The sequence below is a fragment of the Tyto alba genome, unplaced genomic scaffold (genome assembly GCF_018691265.1).
Source record: "Tyto alba isolate M040663 unplaced genomic scaffold, T.alba_DEE_v4.0 Super-Scaffold_38, whole genome shotgun sequence".
Classification (NCBI taxonomy): domain Eukaryota; kingdom Metazoa; phylum Chordata; class Aves; order Strigiformes; family Tytonidae; genus Tyto; species Tyto alba.
In genome coordinates, this window is record NW_024881313.1 from 17,526,501 (window position 1) to 17,548,724 (window position 22,224).

At 36.1% G+C, this 22,224-nt stretch overlaps 1 protein-coding gene across 2 annotated transcripts in view; it reads right to left on the bottom strand.

Moving 5' to 3' along the window:
• The window catches only part of ZNF804B (zinc finger protein 804B), a 240,872-nt gene that overhangs the window by 25,729 nt on the left and 192,919 nt on the right, over positions 1-22,224 (bottom strand). The window contains exon 2 of one of the 2 annotated variants that reach the window (XM_032991697.2): positions 9,626-9,769. The exons of the other annotated variant lie outside the window; for it this stretch is intronic. Coding sequence (XP_032847588.1) covers positions 9,626-9,769 — 144 coding nt within the window. The remainder of the gene's footprint in view (positions 1-9,625; positions 9,770-22,224) is intronic. 2 annotated transcript variants of the gene reach the window in all.

Below are 22,224 nucleotides of genomic sequence, written 5' to 3' on the forward strand. Positions count from 1 at the left end.
CCCAGGTAAGATATGTACAGATGTGCTGTAACCTGCACAACAGGTTCCTTAATCTGGCTGAATAGTACCTTATTCTAGAAGTTATTGCACAAATTTAAGTACTTGTGAACAGACAGTAATCAAAGACAATCATATCATCTGGTAGTGCTTTGTCCCTATGACCTCATTATTTGAAGCAAGACGTGTAGACCATGACCTTAAGATGGCACCATTTATTCTAGATCTGCTGATTTAATAAAAAAAATAATGTGCAAAGTACGTGACCTATAAGTAACATTACCTAATGTTTTCCAGTCTTTTGAAGCTGGCACATGAAATATAATATTCATCTGTGTTCAGTCTTGACCAGTTCTTATTGGTTCATGTTAAACAGATATTTTTGCATGAGTGGTAACATTTTACATAAGTAGGTAGAAAACATGCTGTATATTCTGCTTCTTTTGTCATTAATACTGGCATTTAAAAAGTGGAAAAGACATCTGTGTACAGACATTTCAAAAAAGGAAAGCAATGCGCCCATATAATTTACCTTGTTCATTAAACTATACAGGCACAGCTCCAGCCTGAATACCCTAAAGGTTAACTGAAAATGGGAATAATAATTTAAACATAAATATTTAGGTTCTCCATATCTATCCTGTTTTCCTAACTAATATCCTATGTACTTCATGTATTAGCATTTCAGAACTGAGAACCAAAGATGAATATGTTGATTTTAATCCTTTTTACACAGTATGAAAAAGAAGTATTACTGGCTCAAAAACACTTCTTATTTGAATGGAATGTTTCAGAAAATTTTGTTTCAAAATGTATTGAATTTACATTGCAATTGCCATGTTAAATCAATCATAACAGAATGTTTTAATTAATTTCTTTCTGAGAATTTTTTCCTTATCCATACTTGAAATGGAAGCAAAGTTTGAAACAATGAAAAATTATTTGAACCAGAGATGTTGAGTTTCAAACAGATTTATTGCACATATTCTCTAAATATAATTAGATAAGAATATGTTTCTCCACGTTCTGGGTGGGGAATTACTGTACAAAATTAAACCATAAACTGATATTTTGGGGCAGAATTTCATATTTGTCTGGAGTTTGGCATCATAATTTTTTTTTACAAATCTAATCCTTCAGATTCCTTGCTTATTTGAATCCATTACACTGCATCAACAATTCCTCCTGCTTGAAAAATCAGTTGTAAAACTTTAGTAATTAAAAAGTGTACCCTCTGAGAAGAATGGAAAGGACAATAACACAAGCATTAATGAAGAGCACTACCCCTAACTGATATTCTGGTTATTGCTATGTCTTAAATGCCAAAATCTGATAATACACTTCTGTAATACCTTATATAATTAAATGCTTAAGAAATATCTTGCAGTTATTGGACCATCATTAACAACTATGAAATTAGGTGTCTCATGGGTTTTTTTCCAATTTAAAGAGGGTTAAATTGCTAATTTACATGTTAATTAGCATTCATTCTAAAGAACACCAAATGTAATTCCATAGCATCTAGCATTTAACAATTTAGCTTATCAAGACATTAAACTTAAGAGAATCTCTGCATTATTTGCAAGAAGTTTTTCTGAGAGCTAATGATGAAAGGAATCTCATTATTCTAAGCAACATACAATTTAAAAAGGATGAATACAGTCAATTTATTTACTTTATCACTGAATAATAAGAAAGCAGAAAAGCATTGGCAGGACAGCAGGTTCATCAGTTCTTAATAAGGCCCACTGATGTGTACAGACTGGTAAATTTAAAAAAAGAATTGATTCTGGTGACACTTTTTTGAATTTGTTGCCTCAAGTCACGCCCAATCACTGGACCGTGCTCACTAGTATTTGATAATGTTGCTTCTGTTATTCTGGACCTACTCTGGTACATGCATTTGCTGTAGTGTGCAACTGTAGCATCTCTGTGTAGTACAGCTATAAATACAAGCCTCCCCTCATAACATTTAGGAAAATATTGCATAATATTATAAACTAAGCATTCACTTTAAGATCATTTCAAACTCGTAAAATAAAGGTTCTTAGTACAGTGATGTTACAGAAATATTGTATTGTTTACAGCCTGCTTTTGCTCATATGTTGTACACTACTCCTTTGCATAAATGCTGATGTCACCCTGTATTGCTTTATGTTACCTTTATTTACATTAGTTTTTGTGATGTGACACAACCTGATTGTTTCATTTCACTGCTACTTCAGCATTTCAAAGATGCTGGATTGCAGGTACTTTGAAGCACAGCAACTCTGATAAACGTATACTTTTAGAAATGTGGGATTTCTCTATTTCTAAATAACAGAAAGAAGCGTTCAGGCCAAGAAAATTTTGGTCTAACATTATCTATCAGTGGTAAAAGATGGAATTATACATGAGCAACAGCATCACACATTTCATTCTTTGCTTTTTTTCAGACTCCAGCCATTTTTTATGTTGTATAAGTCCTTCATATTATTTTCAATATGACATTTTGTGCCAATATAATATCTGTGTTATTCTTGTTAACAGAATTGAAGTTGTGAAATGTGATTTTCATATAGTTTATCTAGTTGTTCTAGTTGTTCTGTATGCTCAGTTCCTCAGCTTTAAGTGGAATGGCTTAGACACTGGTGGCTCTCAGTGGTTGATATTGACAATCTTCTCCTGTGTTTTATCTTGGCATTTCCCCTTATTTATAGATTATTTATCCACATCCTTCCTCTTGTAACTCCTTTTCTCTGTTTCTTGTACATGCCTTTCATTGTCTTCTAATTTCACAGTGATATTTCATACCATTCTGTTGAAATTTCTGTCTCTGTCCATTACACCTATTCCCATAACTAATTCCTAATCCCAATTCTTATCCTTCTCATTTCACCTTCTTCCTCCTCATTTCACATCATCAGTTCTTTTGTAGCCAACAGCTTCATCCCCTGCACACAATGGATTCATTCCTCAGGTACGCTCCATCTTCAGTACTGAGTCAGGGAGTTTTCCTTAGTGAAAACATGCAACCTGAGAGTAAAGATTTGATTAAAGAGCCCACTCATAAAAGTATCAGATTAGGTTGTCCAAACAGTATTGATTCTGGAGCATTATCACTTCCTTATTCTCTGCAAATACTATTTATTTTCACTGTATTTTATTAAAGCTTGGGATGCAGAATGAAAATTTCAGCCCAATACTTGAAAGCAACAGAAATCCTGGTCTTAAAATACAAAGTGTTTGGAAACCTTAATTATAAGCATCACAGCCAATTCTGTATCTAAAAATCCAGTACAAACCATGGGGTAACCTAGTTTGTAATGAAAAAATAATTTAGACACGAAAGGGATGAATAAAAGGAGTTAATTCACAAGAACAAATTCTGAAAGAATGAGAAAAACTTTTTAGGTTAATTAGGGGAAAGGCAGTGTGAGAAAATGAAAACTATTCAGCAAGGAATTATCAAAAACCTGTTCTTCAGGAACAGTTACAATCAGAGTGGAAGTGATTTTTGGGAGTATGAACAAGAACACACACTGCAAAATCAATGTATGATGAAAACCTAAGAAAGTATGAAGCTATAACAGAAATTAGAGAATGTAATAAATGGCGTAGGTATAAGCAACGATAAGAAAATTACTGGTTTCAGAATGAGCAAGAGAACAGTGTGTCTTTAAAGCAAAAAGATACTGAAATTACAAGATAGACTATAAAAATGTATTCTTTGCTTTCAGCTTTGGTTTTCACATGAAAGAAACCAAGACTTATGCCAGAAATGTGAGAAGTACACTCTTTCCAAGGGAAGAGAAAGATGTGCTGAAAAGGAAAGAGCAAGGAAAATTGAATTGGCATGTATATTGTAGAATAATGAATAAAACAACAGTTAAGAATTCTTCAGCATCAAAACCCCCAAAATTAAAAAGAAAGTAAATATTGTGACGAAGCAGAAGTGTCTAACAAGGGGTATACAGGCACAGATGATCATGCTAAATTATCATCTAATGGTAATAGATAAAACATAAACTGTTAATAGATTTGCCTAAAGCTAAAAATAAGTGGACATTTCATTGAAATTAAATAATAATTTGTGGAAAAATCTGAGAAACTGCCGACTATACTGAATCAGACTTTCAGTATTTATGTGTCAGAAGCATACAATCTGACTAGAGATACTTATGGTAAATGTTCTGAAGATGGAAATAATAAATAATAACCTTCATCTCTAATACCCTCTCTTGTAAAACATCTGAGCATCCTTCATTTTATGCATTTGAATACTTCAATTTATTTTTGTGAAGCTCCTTATAGGCATACATCTTAGGAAGTTCACAATTGTTTTCATGACTGGACCTAATTTTATACACTCCAATTTTTACACACATAACAATTTGTGTATATGATAATTGCTTTTGAGCATAGCAATCTATTGGTAACTAAAAATAGGACAATAACTACCTCACATACAAAATCCCTTTATCATTTCAAGTCCACTTGTAAACCAGCTGTTTGACAGAATCTAACATCATATTACTGTTTCCCCTGCTTGACTCCTTTTCTCTTATCTTTAATACAATTCTGGTTCTGGTTTTCTTACTAGGGATATGATGAATGTGAAAATTTTACTAAAAGTATGCATGTATCTCTTAACAAGCACCAAACCAAAGTGGTTTTTGTGAGGTTACAGGAGCAGAATGCTGATGGCTGCAGACAACACCCCTCACTAACGGAGAGCAAGAAATGCTGAGGTCTTTTTCCATTCCGGTTATTTTCTGAGGAGGCCACAGAGAGTACAGACCTCATGCAAAACCTGACCCTAAAAAAGCATGCCCTTCTGAACAGCCTGTGTCCTGATGCAGAGAAACAGAAGCAGGGGCTGCAGAGAGGGATATTAGCCTTGTCCACGTGGGAGCACAAGAGTAACAGTGGGTCCACCTATATATGAAGGGAAAAAGGCAGAGATTACACAAGTACACATAGTATTGTACCTTCATGCTGGTGTAGCCCTTTCTGTTTGATAAGTGAAGGTTTCTTGGTGTTGCTTTTTTTGCCTAATTTCCTAGATCCCAGTCTCTCAGATATTGCCAAACCAGTTTCCTTTCCTCCAAATGAAAATTATTTTGGTAATAGGAGAGGTGTACTTTAGAGCCAAATACGGGACTTAATTTTCCTCTAATAAACATGCAGATGCTAGAAATAAAAATCCTAAATATGAATGAACAGGATCTCAGCATTACACTCATTCCTGGAGCTTTCTCTGTATTCACTTATCTGTGCAATTTCTAGGTGGTAGAGGCAATGCTAACTAAAATGTAAGCATATTTGCTAGCTTTGATGTGTAACAGGAGCTAAATCTCTGCCTGAATTAGAGTTTAAATCCACAAGCACTGTAAAGGCTTAACAGCAAGTGCCCACAGCTGTACTCACTAAATCAGACTTTCATGAAAAAAATATACCCAAGAGACAGTATGCATGGATTTAAATACTAAGATACAGGTACTTGTATGTGAACTAGTATAGACTGAAAGTTCTGTTCACCTATTTACACAGTGCTGCCTGCTTCAAAAACACTAAAATTGAGATACTTTTTTTTTTTTTTTTAATGTGAGAGAATGTGATGTATTTAACCGTATGGCTAAATTTTAACAACAAAACCAGAAGACCTGTTTTGTCACCAGAAACCCCAAGATGGCAATACAGTCTTGTTTTTCTTTGCTGCTTATTTCTATTATTATTATTATCATCACAATTATTATATTGCAGTACATGGAACAGATTTGTGATTTTCTCCTTTGCTGATATCTAAAAGCCTTGTTGATTGCTAAGGATTATTTATACAAAAACTGAAAGCTCCCACTACTTTGACATTAAGTGAATGGATAAATGCTATGCATGACCTGGAGGTATTAAAAGATTCCATTTAATAATGTTAACCAAATAGACGTCTCTGCTCAAGTTAGGCTTCCTTTTACAGATACACATGACTTAACAACCCTGTTAAAAAAATCTATACTTCCATATTATTTTCAGCTTAGCATGTAACATACATCCACATATATTACATTTTCAGACAGCAGACTATATTGATTTTCTATATACTAGTCACTTTTGAATGAATTCACACCAGGACCCTTATCCTTTTCAGTGTTCAGATAGTTTCGACAGAGCCAAGGTAATCAGTTCTGATGCAGTTAACTTTTGTTGCAGAGAACACGGTGAGCAAGTGATAGCAAACATCATTCACCTTGATGCTTGATGAGAGATACTGCAGATTTATCAAATGTGCTACTGCCTGTGACTGCTGCCCAGGACTTTATAAAGTCATAGATTCCATAGCAAAGGAAAAACACAAAGGAAAAAAGCTGTTGATTTCAAGTGTGCTAGCTGGTATGTGCTGGGCCAGTGAGACATGTATGCACAGGGCTATATGGAGACGAAAGATTAGGTGCTCCCAGGAAAGTCACCCATGCATCAGCCCCATCCTTGTTAAGTATCAGTCTTAACAATAGAGAGCTCAGATAATGCTGGGTTGGGGCACAGCCTTCCACTCAAACAGATTTTCTGAGTTCACTTTATCCAGCCTTGCACTGAAAGAAATTAATTTCCAATAACTGGTAATATCAATGAAAAATTATTATAGAGTTGTGTGTCAGGAGAGGTGTTTGCAACATTAATTAAGACTAATGCTGTCAAGAACACCAAAGAAATAAGAGCTGCTTAATATTCAGACAGTATTACTCAAAAATATATAAATCATATTAGACACCTTCAGGGTCATGACAGTATTGCAAGATAATGAAGATATAGGCAAGGGAGATCTTTGATGTTCTGTCAAAGTTTTCTTTGTATGCTTATGTGTGTATATATGCACACATACATAATATTTTATATATATATAAGTACGAAAGTACGTAGCATGCGTAGAGAGAAAGTCTCTCTGAGTATGCTGCTTTAGAATAACCTAACACAGCAGAAAGACCAGTTATGCAAACAAGGCCAAATTATCATCATAACATTTTTCAGTCCTCTGAGGACAGGGAAGACAGTGACTGGTATGCTGACTGCTAAGTCCAAGACTCAGTACTTTCTGTTTCAACAGTTGGTTGAATTTGTAGATAAGAAAATGGATCACAAAATTAATTTTATAAAACCATAACATTGTGATATTAGAATCATAATTCTTTGAATAAAATCTGTTTCCTCTGGAAGAGAAACAAAAGACATGACAAACACTCAGTGCAATATCCTTTTTTTTGCCTTTATATCTTCTCTAAACAGCATCACCACTTTAATACAAATTTCAAAGTAGTAACATTTAAATGGGGGATCACATGGGAGACTACACTGTATTGTTACTGAGATGTAAAAAGTCCCTCATTTTAATTTACTCTCCATTAGAAGAATGATGCTTAGAACATATCTGTGTGGATGACTAAATGTACCCTCAAATTTCTGTTGGGAAACAGAAAATATACATTAGGAGAAAGAAGCTTTTCTGGTGGCTATTACCCCTCCCAGAACAAACATTTTGAAACTAAGCTTACCAAAACCACAGGAAGCCGTAAATTAACTTGTTTTCTTTGAAGATTACTCTGATAAAAGTAAGAAGAATAAAGGCTTTTCTGTGACCGACTATAAAAGTCAGAGAAAAGGGCGCATACACACTATTCCTAGAGGCAAACTAATGCTGTTCCAAGACCTGGCTGAGCAGTCAAGAAGTGAGAGGGGAGAAAAGACTGAATTACCCTGTCACATCAGGAGGGTAGCTAGCTAATCCTGCTCTAACTGAGCTTCTGAACTACATCTGAAAGGGCAGGATGGGGTGAGTTTGTACTGCCAGTTGATACTCTGTATCTGTCGTGCATTTCCACGCAGACTCTCAGTTCCCACTACTATGTCTGGCAGCTTTTAAAGCACTAAATTTACCTAAAAATTAAAAAGTTTTATTGCTTAAACATTCTCTTCTATAACGAAATGCAGTCAAAACCTCCCCTGCCCAACAACCCAATCATAGGTGGTGCCTCAAGAAGGCTGTTTTATTTTGCATAAGCCACTCTTTGCAGTGCGTGTATGTAAAAAGAGAAGGGCACAAATGGATCCATTTGAGTCCAGATGCATTTCTCTCGAGTTAAAAATTCAGCTGAAGGGTGAAAAAAAATCTTTGTGCAGCAAATGGGGATTTATAGGGATTAGAGTCACATGCTTAGGATCTGGAAAAACATTTGTTTTGTATTATTATAACCATTTTTATGAATTAATTAATGGAACGGTGATGTGAGAAATTGCTTTTGATTTAATACATAAACACATTAGATGAATCTATCTCTGGTTTGGGAGTGATGGGCCAAAAGATACCCATTAATACCAATGGATAGCTGACTCTGTGCTGCTTGAATTCATCAGGATGGTTCAGCATGATGGGTGGACAGATGCTAGGCAGTTTGTTAATGCAGTGTTGTGATAGATGCACACAGAAAATTCCAGGCTGATTTACATCCTCTATAATACAGCAAAAGACAGTAAGATGGCTTGCAGTGAGAGTGACGAGTTCTGCCTTTAGTTTGTTTTACTCAACACTTATTATTTCTAGTCCTCTGTCAGAAATGCCTGTAACTTCTAAATGATCCACGTATTTGTAAGGTATCTCCTGACCCCTGTACACCTAGAAGCCTTATCACCCAGAAGACACAAATACCCTGGCAACTTGAATGCACACAATAAATGAGAACTTGAACTGTATAATGTAAGCACTAGTAGAAACACATGAGAAAATGATACATCTATGGAACCTAATTACATGTTCTAACTTCTTAGACGCTAGATTAGCAGATATGATCTGTCACATCAGAGGTTCAGAAATGTTAATTCTGAAATTTGGAAATAATTTTATTTGAATTCTGAAATGTTTATGTGAATTAATTGCATTTTCATCCCATAATGCCAACTGAAATACAGATTTTGCTAAAATTTGAGGAAAATTAGGGTGCAGGATAGAAGGATAATAGGCATATATGGGTAGTATATACCTACTACATATAGACCTGCTAAAATTGATTCAAAACCAATGACAAAAAATTAGCATTGATTATCTTTTCCTAGGAATCCAATATCTTGTTGTTCAATAGTAGCCATTATTTTATATTATGTTCTGTATGGAAGTCAAAACATATTCTACCCTGAGAAACTTTATGAGACATAGATTTCAACTTCAGGAACATATGCTTTTTAAAAAAACTAAACTGCTTTTCTGTCCTTGACAAAACATCACCAGCTTGAAACAGCATGTTCATATGCCTTCTGCATCCAAAAGAGGGACCTGGATATTTGAGGAAGTGGTCCTTCTCCCTCCTTCTGGTTTATAAGTAATTCCACATTTAAATATATCAAAATAAGTGTGAATATTGGTATTGAGCACCTATTTAAAACTATAGATGGAGATCTTTCAGTCAGAGGGGCTTAAAAGAAATTGTAGTGAAGATTAAAACAATTAATATTTTACATTTTATTTTAATGAAAAATAGCATGTTAAATTTCAAAACATCAAATGATGAATTGTCTTCTACTTGAGCAAATTTAGAAACCTCCCACAGTCAATAAGGAAGGAAGATGGACTGCTGTAGCATGCACAGATATTTGTCAGATATACCTGCTTGTGAGCGTGGTCGTAAGAATTGATGTGGTTGTCAAATTCCTGGTGTTTGTGGTACTGTTTGTCACATAGTTCACAGTAGAAGTTAGCCTTCACATCCTCCAGAGCCTTGGCTGCAGCTTTCTCCTTCTCAGCATAGTCCTGCAAATGCAGAAGCAAAGGGAGACACTTTGCTAGATATCGTGAGCTCATGCTTCAGCATCTGTTTTTGTCATCCACATTAAAAACACTAGACTGACCAGGACTGCTAGATCACCAGGCTCTATCACGTACACACTAAGGAGGTTTTGGTTTTAAATTGGATTTAAAAGAACAGTTGTGTTTCTTGAATAATTATTCTTGCTACTTGTTGTAGGTACTGCAGTAAAAAAAAGTAGAGATGAGTGGGGTGCTAAGGAATACCATCAGGACACTGCCTAGCTCCTGGGCAAGAGAGCAGAGGAGTGAAGAACACATAAACCACCAGGGTTAGCCTGTTAACAGCATTCTCACTTTGCACCAGTCTGCTCTTTCAGGTACTATCCCTCAGAAGAAAGAAACTAGTTTTAGTCTGAAACTAAGGCAGATTTTCTTTTGTGCTCTGCTTTCTACCTTTTATGAAATATTCATTAGGGCCAGGCAGCAGCTTGTCATGGCTGGCTGAGATTTCCCCGGAGCAGAGCCACCTCAGCAAGATCCTTTTCTGTGCCACCCTGTCCCTTCTGCACATCTGCATGAAGGGACACACCATCCAGTCCACCCAAACTGAATGTAACTGTCACCTGCCCAACATAGACCACAACCACTGAGGAGAGCACTAGCTCATGTCCAGGATCAGAAGCATAGCTGAAAACAGGGAAAACACTATTAGTTCCTACATAGTCCTACTTCATGTCTCCCTAGTGACTCAGGTGGGTGCTCAGGAGTCAAGTACTTTGATTTCAATATATAATATTAGGTAAAAAGAGAAAACATAAAACATAGGAGCCAAAAGTTACTGAGCTCCAAATAATGAACTTAAATAAGGGTCCTGATATTCAAAATTGTCAACAGCCTTTGCCAACCTTACTTCTTGCGTAAGTCCTTCATTACATTGTTCTTATTATGACACTTTCTTAAATGTTTTACATTAGAGTTTAAAGAGCAAACTTCTGACATGGAAAACATGAACAAAAAAGTTGGTAAAAGCTTTTCATTTTATACTCATATTGACAAGTTGATATTACTTGAATATATGTAATATATTGTCGGGGATTGCAGTAATTCATCATTTGCTGTAACATTTTACTCACCTAAAGAAATGGGTACTTGCTGCTACTAGGCTTTCCATGCTATGCAGCCAGTGCTGTCTGTCTAAATGCTTTCACCACCCATTGCATGACAAACTCAGAGTACACCAAAACCATGACATGCAGCACATGTGGGACACCCTGCTCTTAGCACATGACACTGCCCAGCAGTGTTCCAGGGACCACACCAGGGTGGAGGCAAGCCTTTGGGCACAGCAGGTCAACAGGAATGCATGTGTTGAGCCTTTCAGGGGGGGAAGCACTTTCTTAATGAGTGTGACGTTTCAAATCTGAGATGACCAACCTGCAGGTGTGCTGGTTGTCAGTGTGACACACTGAGATTTTCACAGCTCTGTGCTGTAAATCTTTCTCCTCTGCCTTGGTCTTTATGCCCTCAGGTCTGTGTGAGCAGATCTTTCTCACACAGCACTTTAGAAACTGTCATTGCTAGTGAGATTGAGTTTACCTAAACTAGGATGTCTAGAAGTTAGATGTATCATCTAAGGCAGTATCCTAAGATTCCTCTGCAAGAAATAGAAAAATGATAGTCACTGCCAAATGGCTATTAATCCCATTTATTTCAAAAACCTATTTTAGGATGAGATGAAAATCTCTGGAGGTGCTTTCTCTCTCTGTCGGCCACTGCAAGGCTCTAAATTACCTGTTTGGTAATGGCCTATATCCTTAATTCTTAGATTGCTGAACTCAGAGATAATGAATTCTATATCATATTTCTTTATATTCAGTCCTAAATCTCTCCATGAAACTTGCATGAACTGACCTGCTTGAGCACAGGAAGTCAAAGAGGAATTTTGTGCCTGGAATTTTGATTTTACATCTTACAGATAATGCCAGTGACCTGTCAGTCCCTCCCACAGGGTAGACATCCAAATAAATATCTTTCCTGCATGCATATGGCTCAGGTGGGTTAGTATACTGTGGTATACTCAGACTGGCCAATTCTGAAAACAAGTAGCCTGTGCTAACATTTCTCTACTTGAGAGGCTGCTCAATAATGGTGGTTAATACTTGATTTTATCAGGGGGATATAATTTTGCAATCAAATCGTTAAATGGCTTTCATTAGTTATTTAAATCTACAAAGTCCATTAAAAAGTGATACTTTTCAGATTATGCTTCAGACCCATTGTTTTGATAGCATTAATTATTCACCAGGTCTTTGGTATAATTAAAATGCATAAATTAGAATGTGGATGCAATAGCATTAATTATGCAGAGATGTCTTCCCTAGAAGTCAAGTGTTGGGGACAACATGTTTTTATTCTAAACTGGTAAAAATATAAATTTTGCACTCACTGGCGGTCAGCCAAAGCATAATTTTTTTTCTGGTAGCTTTTTACGTTTTTCTGGGTCTGAACTGTCAATTAAATGTTTACAGCCTGCTCCATCTTTGCTTCTGCTGAAGGAGAAGCCTCATTGTTTGGTGTGAACACACCACATGACTCCCTGTGAAGCACAACTGAAACTGCTGCTTGTGAGCATACTAAACTGCCAACTTTATCTTTCTCAGCAGAAATTAATACAGTTCCCTTAGAATAAAGATGCTTTAAAATAGCAACAAGGCAGCTCCCAGGTGCATCCTAAGATAATCACAACTACCTCCATTGCCTTATTGCTTAATTATGCTTGTCTACCATGGCAAAAGATATAATTTCCTGCTTGCTTATAGATCAGATGCAGGGAAATTGAATGTTACATCACATATTTTAGAAAGGTCATGGATTTTTCTTTCTCTACAAAGGCATAAGAACTTCTAGCACTACAGTAAATTGTGCATAGTCAAATGAATTTTCACATCCAGACTGCTAATATCACCTCCTTAGGACTATAGAGACTGGTGGTCAGTTCTGGCATAATAAATGTGATCACGTGAAAGAAAATCTGTAGAATTACATCTGTCGAAAACATATGTGATCAGGAATGCCTGACTACACCAGTGCAGAAACAGGAAAGCAGGAAAGATGCACCAATGTATTTTGAATTGGAGACCACCAGTAGTAATAAATCCATGTGTCACAGCCTCATAAACTTTATCATGGATCATATGCCACTTACTAATGACATATAGCCTGGGTAAACATGTGTCTACTTATAACATAACATAAGTTAGCAGTTCTGTCTTTGAGCCATGGAGAACAGTAAGTGCAAGCTGATATCAGGGATGGTGGAGTCAACATAGGTAAAAATAGAAACCATGGGTTAACCACCTTCTATGTTGCTGGATGCAGATAGTATACTGTGTGAGTATAGAATGTACCTAAATGCATTTTTTTTTCCTAGAAGCCTGCAAAATGGTTCCATACTACAGGTTGTAATTACGTTCACATCAGTTTGGCCCACAGAGGCATATAACTGTAATAATTGTCTATATATTGGATTAATTTAAAAAGAATACTTCTATTGCATGTTAAGCTGGAAGTGCTTTCACTTAGCAGCTACTTTTTGCAGCATGCTTCTTATTGTGAAAATGCAATTAATGGTATCTGACATTTCATTTTCTAATATAGGGAAAATCAATGAAAAATCCCATGTAACTGAGTTTTCTAGAATGTTGCCACTGACACCTAGTCAATTAGAAATCATTTATTAAATTCAGAGTCTGTAAGAGATATTTAATAGACTGCATGGCCATTAACGTATGCTGATCTAGACAAAACAATATCACACTGCCTGCCTCAGTAACTGATAGTAAATATATCTGCTATGTTCAAATGGACGAAGGTGAAAAGTAGGTCACTTGATACAGTAAAACTCTCAGAGGCAATTTTCTATAAACCCATGGATTTCTACAAATGTAGTGGAGTAAATGCACAGTGCTTGAAAATAGAACATAAGAAACATATAACATCATTAGCCCCCTTTTGGTCACCTACTTCTAAATTGAAATGAAAAATTAGTGACCGAACAGCTAGCTCTTATTAATGCAGAGCTCAGTAAGTGACAGACTGCTCCCTCTTTGGGGAGGTAAGCAATCAAAGTTGTTAGGGTTTGATAATTTAAAGATAATTCTGTGAACCAGATTAGATATGAGTGCAGTATTAAATACTGATGCAACTACTGAGGTGCCTCTTGGGGATTCTCGAGAGTAGAGGTTAAGGGAATATGACAAATATAGGCACATGAATAAACTACAGAATTATATTCTACATCTAACATTTTTAAGTACATTTTCATTAGTGACCTAGATGACAAACTGAACTGTGATTATGTATGAAATCTATGAATTATACTAATTAACAGCACAGGTCACACAAATACTTTAGGGACCAGGACCAGGATTCCAAATTACTGTAATAATCTTGAGATATGGTCTGCAATCAGCAAGATAAAATTCAATAAGATGTGTATCAAGTGCTGTACTTTGGAGGGGGGAGATCACATACACCAATACTAGATTGTGAATAGCTGAGTAAACACAAATGCAAAGGCAAAGGTCCAGGAGGTTACAGTGGAAAAGAAATTAAATGAAAGTCAACAATGAAAGTCAAAGCAAATCACATTCTGACATGTTAATAGTAGTGTTATATGTAAGATGCTGAGGGTAATGATTCCACTTGATTCAGTATTGGTGAAATGTCAGCTGTAAAATACTATTGGGTGCATCTACACCAGCAAATAACTTGGCTCCTGGAATGTGGCCCTCCATCATCCCCACTCCATGTGTGATAGTGCATTCTCAGGCTTTCATTTCAGAGTAAACTTGCTAGTCCCCTTTGAGATAAAAATGAGTGCAGTTCTAAAATAACATTCAGTTCAGGCACCACACTCTACAGGCAGCAAAGACGAGACTTCACCAGGCTCTCTGTGCCCTGTAGTCTTCCAACAACCATCAAACTTGCATTCCCCCAGGCATCCCCATCTCATGGCCTTCCCGAAGGCAGCAAACACTTGCATACCATAAAAATGCATGCAGCATGCGACAAAAGAAGTATCCAAGTGGTGTTTTAACATAGCCCTCACACTTTTTCAAACTGAAAAAAAAACCCCACATATAACAATTATACCTAAGGGTACCACACAGACCTGAGGAGACTTAAGCCAAGTATGGATATAATGTGTTTGCCCTGGGATGCAGTGTGGCTGACAGTTTTCCTACATCACTAGGGCTGAGAGACTAGGCTTATTTGTTGGGGCAGACCACAATGTAGACGTAGCCTCTGAGGCAGTTTTGGTTCCCATAATTTGAGAAAGATATAGATGTACTTGGGATATTCTTGAGCAGGACAGTAGGGATAAGCATTTTAAAAGTGAGTCACATGCTTAAATTAGGCAAACTAGATTTCAATCTGTTATTCATACTCTTATTGGATCAGTAAATAAAATTTTTTGACCAGCTTTGGCTGGTACTGAACAGGACAGGACCTGCACATGGATGAGTAGAGAGAGAAACTGTACAACTTTCATTTTGAGTGCTCATTCACCACTTCTTCCTCATTCACCAGTTCTTGGGATAACTGCACATAATTTTTATGCCTTTATATCTTTTCTTTTGCGGCTACAGCAAAACATTTTAAAAGATCTCTAAAACTCAGTAGGCAGGTGATAGAATGCAGGAAGTAATCAAACTACTTGTGTGCAGTGTGAAACTTAAGAACCACACAAATGTCCTGATATTAGGATATGCAACTGAATATCAGGATGGTTGAATTAATGAACCTTTCCCTGAATGGTCTCTTTTTTTCTCTGGAGAAGATTCTGCTGTCTTACCCAAAGAATTTTCTAGGGAAGTTTAGCTGTGGAGATAGAATAAAAAGCAAGTAATTTTGCTCAGCTGCAATAGCCAGCAATACAGAACGTTTTCATTTACCTCACACGTATTCTGCCATTCTCCACCTTAAAAACTCTATGCTTAGCTTCCCTTACGGTGACGAATTACAGAGTTATCTATTGCAAAGGAATTTTTTTTTCTTCTTCAAAAGCAGTAAATACTGTCATTCTCAGCTGACTTACAGAGGTCAGCTCCTAACTTCTGCAAATAAATACATCTTCATATTTTTCACACTCAGCCAATTACTGCAACATTTTCAACTATATGCACTTCCATTTGCTACTAGAATGCTGAGACCTGAGAACTGCAATGCTTTTAGCAAGTCCTAAATGCCTTTCAGAGTACAAGCTTGCTGGAACTAATAGGACAGGTAGAGAGCTGTAACTTTAAGGAGTCATAAACCTATTCCTAACTTATTTACTATCAAAATCATAAGTGCTGATTGGAATCAGCCTTATAGAACATATGAGTTCAAAGAAAAACACCAGGAGAGCTATTCAGATCTTCAGAAAATCTTTTATATTCTGACACATTGCTGTTCCTGGTAACTTTATAAGGGACTTGTACTTTGAGATTTTCTAAACACTTTTTCAACTTTATAAATGGAGCATATAACCACTAAAAATCTTTGCTGTGGATATAGAGGGCATTTTTCAAACATCTCAATGTGTTTCAACATTTTTCCCCTCATCTTCAGAAATTAGTGGAATTTAAGCAGCTGCATCTATTAGATTTTCTGAATATGTGATCAAGAGTTAACTTGCAAAGGGAACTGGGTACCTAACTGAATGTTATATACAAAATCGTCTGTGTTCCATTGAATTTTATAAGAAATATATAATAAGGTGAATTTGAGAGCTTAGATCATTTTTCATTGCAAAGGGATATATTTAAAGAGCTTAAAGGAAGTAATTAGCAAAATGTGATTTCTTTAAGTGAACAAAATTGCCTGGACTGACATATAGTAGTGCAGAAACAAGAGTCCTAGGATGAATAACCAGCTCAAAGAAGATATTAGAACTAGAATGAAACTAGCATAAATAGGAAAGAAACCTAATCACAAATTTCATAAAATGAAGGATAAAGGGGAGATCAGTGATAAGTGGTGTCCCTCAGAGGTCTGTACTGGGACCAGTAATGTTTAATATCTTCATCAATGGCAGACTGTGGGAACGAATGCACCCTCAGCAAGTTTGCAGATGACACTAAGCTGAGTGGTGCAGTTGACACACCTGAGGGACAAGATGCCATCCAGAAGGACCCGGGCAAGTTCAAGAAGTGGACTTGTGTGAACCTCGTGAAGTTCAACAAGGCCACGCGCAATGTCCTGCACATGGGTTGGGGTAACCCTCAGCTGAAACAGAAGATGATGAAGTATCTGCTGCCATGTACTAACCAAGTGAGATGCACATGGAAAAAACCTATATATAATATTTGAATGCAGCAAATGAGGAATTTCCACAAGAAACAGGGAAATACACTCAAGCATAAAGACCAAATGGTACATAAAGCCTTCATTATATTTAGGCTGGAATCCAGAGGGTTTCTCATCATCAGCAGAACAGACTTAAGAACAGCCTTCGCACTGATTTTATGATTGAAGTTGGGGGTGTCATTTTAAGGCAGAGCATGATACATTTATGAAGGGCAATATGTGATGTGATTTGGTTGACTATACTAGTGGAAAACTAAATTTAGTTTGAAGATTTAGGAAAACCTATATTATACTAAATCTGCTTAATGATATGTGATGCTGCCTAATTTTTATCTCTAATGTCATTATTAATACATGCTCTATATAAGTACTATGATTAGCATTTGATTTACTATTTGAAAGTATTTTCTAGGCATGAAGTAATTAAATAACAATTTCCAAATGCTAATACTGCCATTAAAAAAAGTAAAAAATAATTGTTGTCATTCTGTAACTAGAGTAACAGCCCCCAAAAGATGAAGGGATGTGACTCAAGGACAACCTGAGAACACGAAGGGCATCTGAACTGTTAGGGTTGCAACATGGTTGTGGAGGCTGAAATGATTTCTGGGATAACAGTGGAAATGAATGTGGTTTTATTACTTACAGGATTATATTCTAGGCATTTAAAAGCAAATTATAAGACACTCATGGGTAAGACTCAAAAGATAGAAAACTATAGAGGATCTCAGAATGTTTCCAGCTACTCTGCAGATATGGTGACTGGTATGACTGCTGTAAATCTAGACTCCCTAATAAGGTTTAAGTGAAATTATATATCAATATGGCTATCTTAAAATATAGCTAGAATAGAAATGTTTTTTCTAAGTTGGACAGAAGAACTCTTGCTGTTAGGCAGAAGAAAAAAACATATATTACTAACTTTTTCCTTATATTCCTGCTTCTCTGTACAAATGTGTGTCCTTCAGTGGATCTGATTGTGTCATTATCGTCTGGTTTCCATTTAAAGTCAATTCTTTCAACTTGTTCACTATTTCATACTACTTTCTCCCTCATTCTCTCAAGTCATCATTTCTTTTAACTCTTTTCTGATGAGTGAGGTATTATCAATTAATCTGAACAGTTAGTCCTCCATTTCTTTCATGCCATTCTCGTTTCTCCAATTGCAATTTCTAGAGTACAATGCATGTTCCAGCACTGCATTTAACAGATTGTGTGATGTTGTATTTCTTTGTCAGACACCTCTTTTCAGATGAAAACTACTTGACATAATTTAAGGTCTTTGTACACTTGGACCTAAAACCTTCTTCTATAGAACACAACAGAATTTAACTTATATGCAGTGTCTTTCATATTTGAGTTAGCTAAAAGCACTTTACAATAATGATATTGATCATGCACTAACTGTGTAGGAAAATACAGCATTTGTTATGAACACAAGAATAGTTATCACACAACTCAACCATGGCTGTTAGAACCCTTTTTTATTAAGTGCCTTTTTCATAAATGCAGGCTAATCATATCAGAAAGCTTTTTATAGCCTTTAATATCAATAACATTAAACATTTACATCCTCTCTCTTTTAATATTGTTTGACTCTTTCTTTGCAGATACCATAATATTAAAGCCAGTTCATGCATACTAATCCAATATAATAAATGATGCAATATGATGTCTAATATTGGTGGGTTTCTATACCTCATAGCAACAGAGAATAATTGTTAATTTTATGATAAAATATTAATAAACTTCTAGTAAATACACACTTGTCAATTTATTTTATTATATTATATATATTTGCAATTTACTTCAGGAAAAAGTCTTCCAGGGTAAGGATTAATCATACATTTGAATTTTATCTGTACTGTCCACCTTCTCTTAAAACTTCTCCATAAAATACTGCCTCATCATTGCATTGTGTAGCATTTGATGATGTTTTTAACCAGAAACCAAGGCGTTTCTGCACTTTACCTTTTCATGCATCTCTTTGCATTTTTTTTCAACAGAAGCCCAAAACACTGATTTATGAAAGCTTTGGCTTTCCTCAGCACTTGAGGTTATCCAAGTGAAAATGAAAGCATTCTGAATTGCTCTCTAAAGTCAAAATGGAAAAAGTAAGGCTGTTTACACACACATATACCCCTCTTCCTCTGACCCTCCCCAAATACACTCATGCAAGTTGCAAAATTCGATATATTTTTTTTATTAACTGTGCAGTTTTATACATTCTACAATTCCACTGACATGATCCAAAGCAAAAAAAATTCCTTTCATTCATCTGCCAAATGAAAGTATAATATTTGCATTCTGATTAAAAAAAAAAAATACGTAGGAGGGATAGAAAGAGGAAGATAGCAAGGAAGGGAGAATAAAAGGAAGTATGGAACATAAAGTGTAAAGAAGGAAGGGTAGAAGGAAGGATGGAAGGAAGGAATAATTTTTATAACATTTTTTTAGCCAAATGCTTATGGCTTGAAGCCCACCCTGCAGCACACCTGGCAATTAAAAGTAATTTAATTTCTAAATACAACTGGGCACTCAACTTGCAGATTAATGGCATCATTATGGCAGTTTTCAAAGTTAAATTCTCTGTCATCTCATGCTCAAAAGTGATCACACAGGAAAAATTGTCTGGTAATATCCCTTTCACCCAAAGGGAAGCAACTACTTTCCAAAATTTCTTCTGTGTGATGATTTAGGAATATATCCATAAGCAAAAGACAGTAGTTACTGACAAATCTAAAGAACAAACATGAATACTTGATTGTTGACTGTAGGAATGATTATTGACCAAAGACATTAATTCAGTCTCTGTCCAGAACCTTCAGACTTAAAATTGAATTAACATTAAGTAATCCAAAAACTCTGTGCAATGTCCATATTCTTGCATCACATCTTCAGTTCCAACCTTCCTCTAGGAGAATCTTTTTGAGATAAAGTGCTAGTTTTTATTCTCGGCATGAGGGGGTCTCCTTGGCAGGGAGGAGTGAATGCATTAGGGAAATGAATGGAGACACACAAGAAATGATGGCTCAGCAGCACTGCTAAGCACTGTTATCGGTGAATGTGACTCAAGTGCCAAGTGGTTTTCTTCACATTTTCCATGCTCAGTGTACATCAACCTTAGGGGCATGCAGCAGAATCTTTTCATCCCATGGTATCTTGCTCAACTTACAGAGGATCCTGCATGACTTTGTGGCTTTGTTTACTTCCCTCGTTTATCCCTTTCTTTCAATTTACAACCCACAGCAGAGACAGAACCCCGGTCCTACCTGCTAGTTTCTGTGTTTACCAGGCAGTACAGTCAATAGTGATGTTAATTAATCATCTGTGAGTCTGCAATGTGTTTGATTACTTATTCATAGAAAAGCAAGAAGTTTTAGTCAGAATATATCATTGGTGCAAGTTCCTGCCTCTTGTGACAATGTGGAGAAACGCCCATGCTCATAATCAGTTGGGACACCTTGGTGCCACTTACCAGCTCCTCTTGCTGTTCTCACAGGGTAAGGACATATTGCAAAAGAGCATGAGGGGCTATCTAAAAATGTTTGCCTAAAATGCTCCACCCAATCCTCCCCATAAACTGGGTAACAATACACCAGAGATGCAGCGACCTCCATCTCCAATCCACGGTCTAGCACAGTCCAGTGTGGCTGGAGTCCATGTGAGTTTTGCTACTGATTCTAATGGGAGCATAAGGTCCAGCTATAACAAGCATAGTATGTGGAAAAACAAAACAAACAAAAAAGAAGATAAAATTTAGATCCATGGGGATCTCCTGAGATTATTAAAATTATTAAAAGGGAGAGTGAGCTTATTCTTGCAGAGGCAGATTTGGAAAAAACAAAACAAAACAAAACAAACAACAACAAACCAAACTAAAAAAACAAACAAACAAACAAACAAAAAACACAAAGATGTGGAAAAGGGAAATAGTACCTGTTTATAATCAAAGACCACATTTTTTTCTGCTGTGATATTTTTGAGTAACAGTCTAATATGGTACCAAATTAACAGCAAACATCTACTGTACTCTTGAATTCACTATACAGGATTGTTGGTATTTGGACTAGCATTGTAGAGTAGAACGTGCTATTTAAAATAAATATGGCAGTGTCTTGGGCACAAAAGATCTTAAATAGATACTTTGTTGAACAAATAAAAGATGATCCATCCTCATCTCCCCTCAAATGAATAAACTGTATAACAGAGCTAATTCTGTCACAAGTACTTGGTTGGAAATACATTACCCAGACTTAACGAGCACTTCTAGTGCTGCTGTGGAGACCTGAGGCTTCCTGAGACAACAACTCAAGTGGCTGATTGCAGCTTGATGTTGTTTCCTAACGCCTCCTGGGGTGTCAATTAATCCCATGAATTTACTGAACACAGTGCAATGTTAGAGGTCCTTGATTTCAGAAAAATGAGCTAGGTGTCTCTCAACCTGAAATAATATTTCTGGCTTCACCATCACCTATTATACATACAAATGGGGAGTTCTCAATTCCAACAGTACCATCATTAAATTTCCTGCCTTACTATGTCACATTTCTTAAGAGTGAGTCTTCTTAAAAACTGACTGAATTTATACCCATTATGGACTGTCTGAATTCTTCTTTATTTTTGAACTGTGATTCTGCATTGAATGTTTAATGATTTTAATGTTACATAAGTGAACTGAAGTAGTTTGTAACTTTGATTTTAGATAACCTGTTAACACAACCACCTATGCTATAAAACTGTGCACAATCTTATTAGATAACAGATTTGATGGTACATTTCCTTAATGGATATAGAAACAAGTGTGTGAGCTCTCTAACTCTTAATCTAATTAAAATAGACAACGAATTAATGATGAGATATTTCCTTCCAGTATTTAAAACCTACATTGTAAATTGCCTGTTCTTGAATAAAATACAACAAACAAAAAACCTGCTTATAATCTCACTGGCTTGCCACTGACTTCACTAGAATAATATTTAGTTATGTAACTGTATGTATGAAATAAAAATAAAAAGAACAGTAATTATTATTTGGACAACGCTCCTAATCATATCGTTTAGTTTTAGGTAGTCCTTCAAGGAGTGAGGAGTTGGACTCAATGA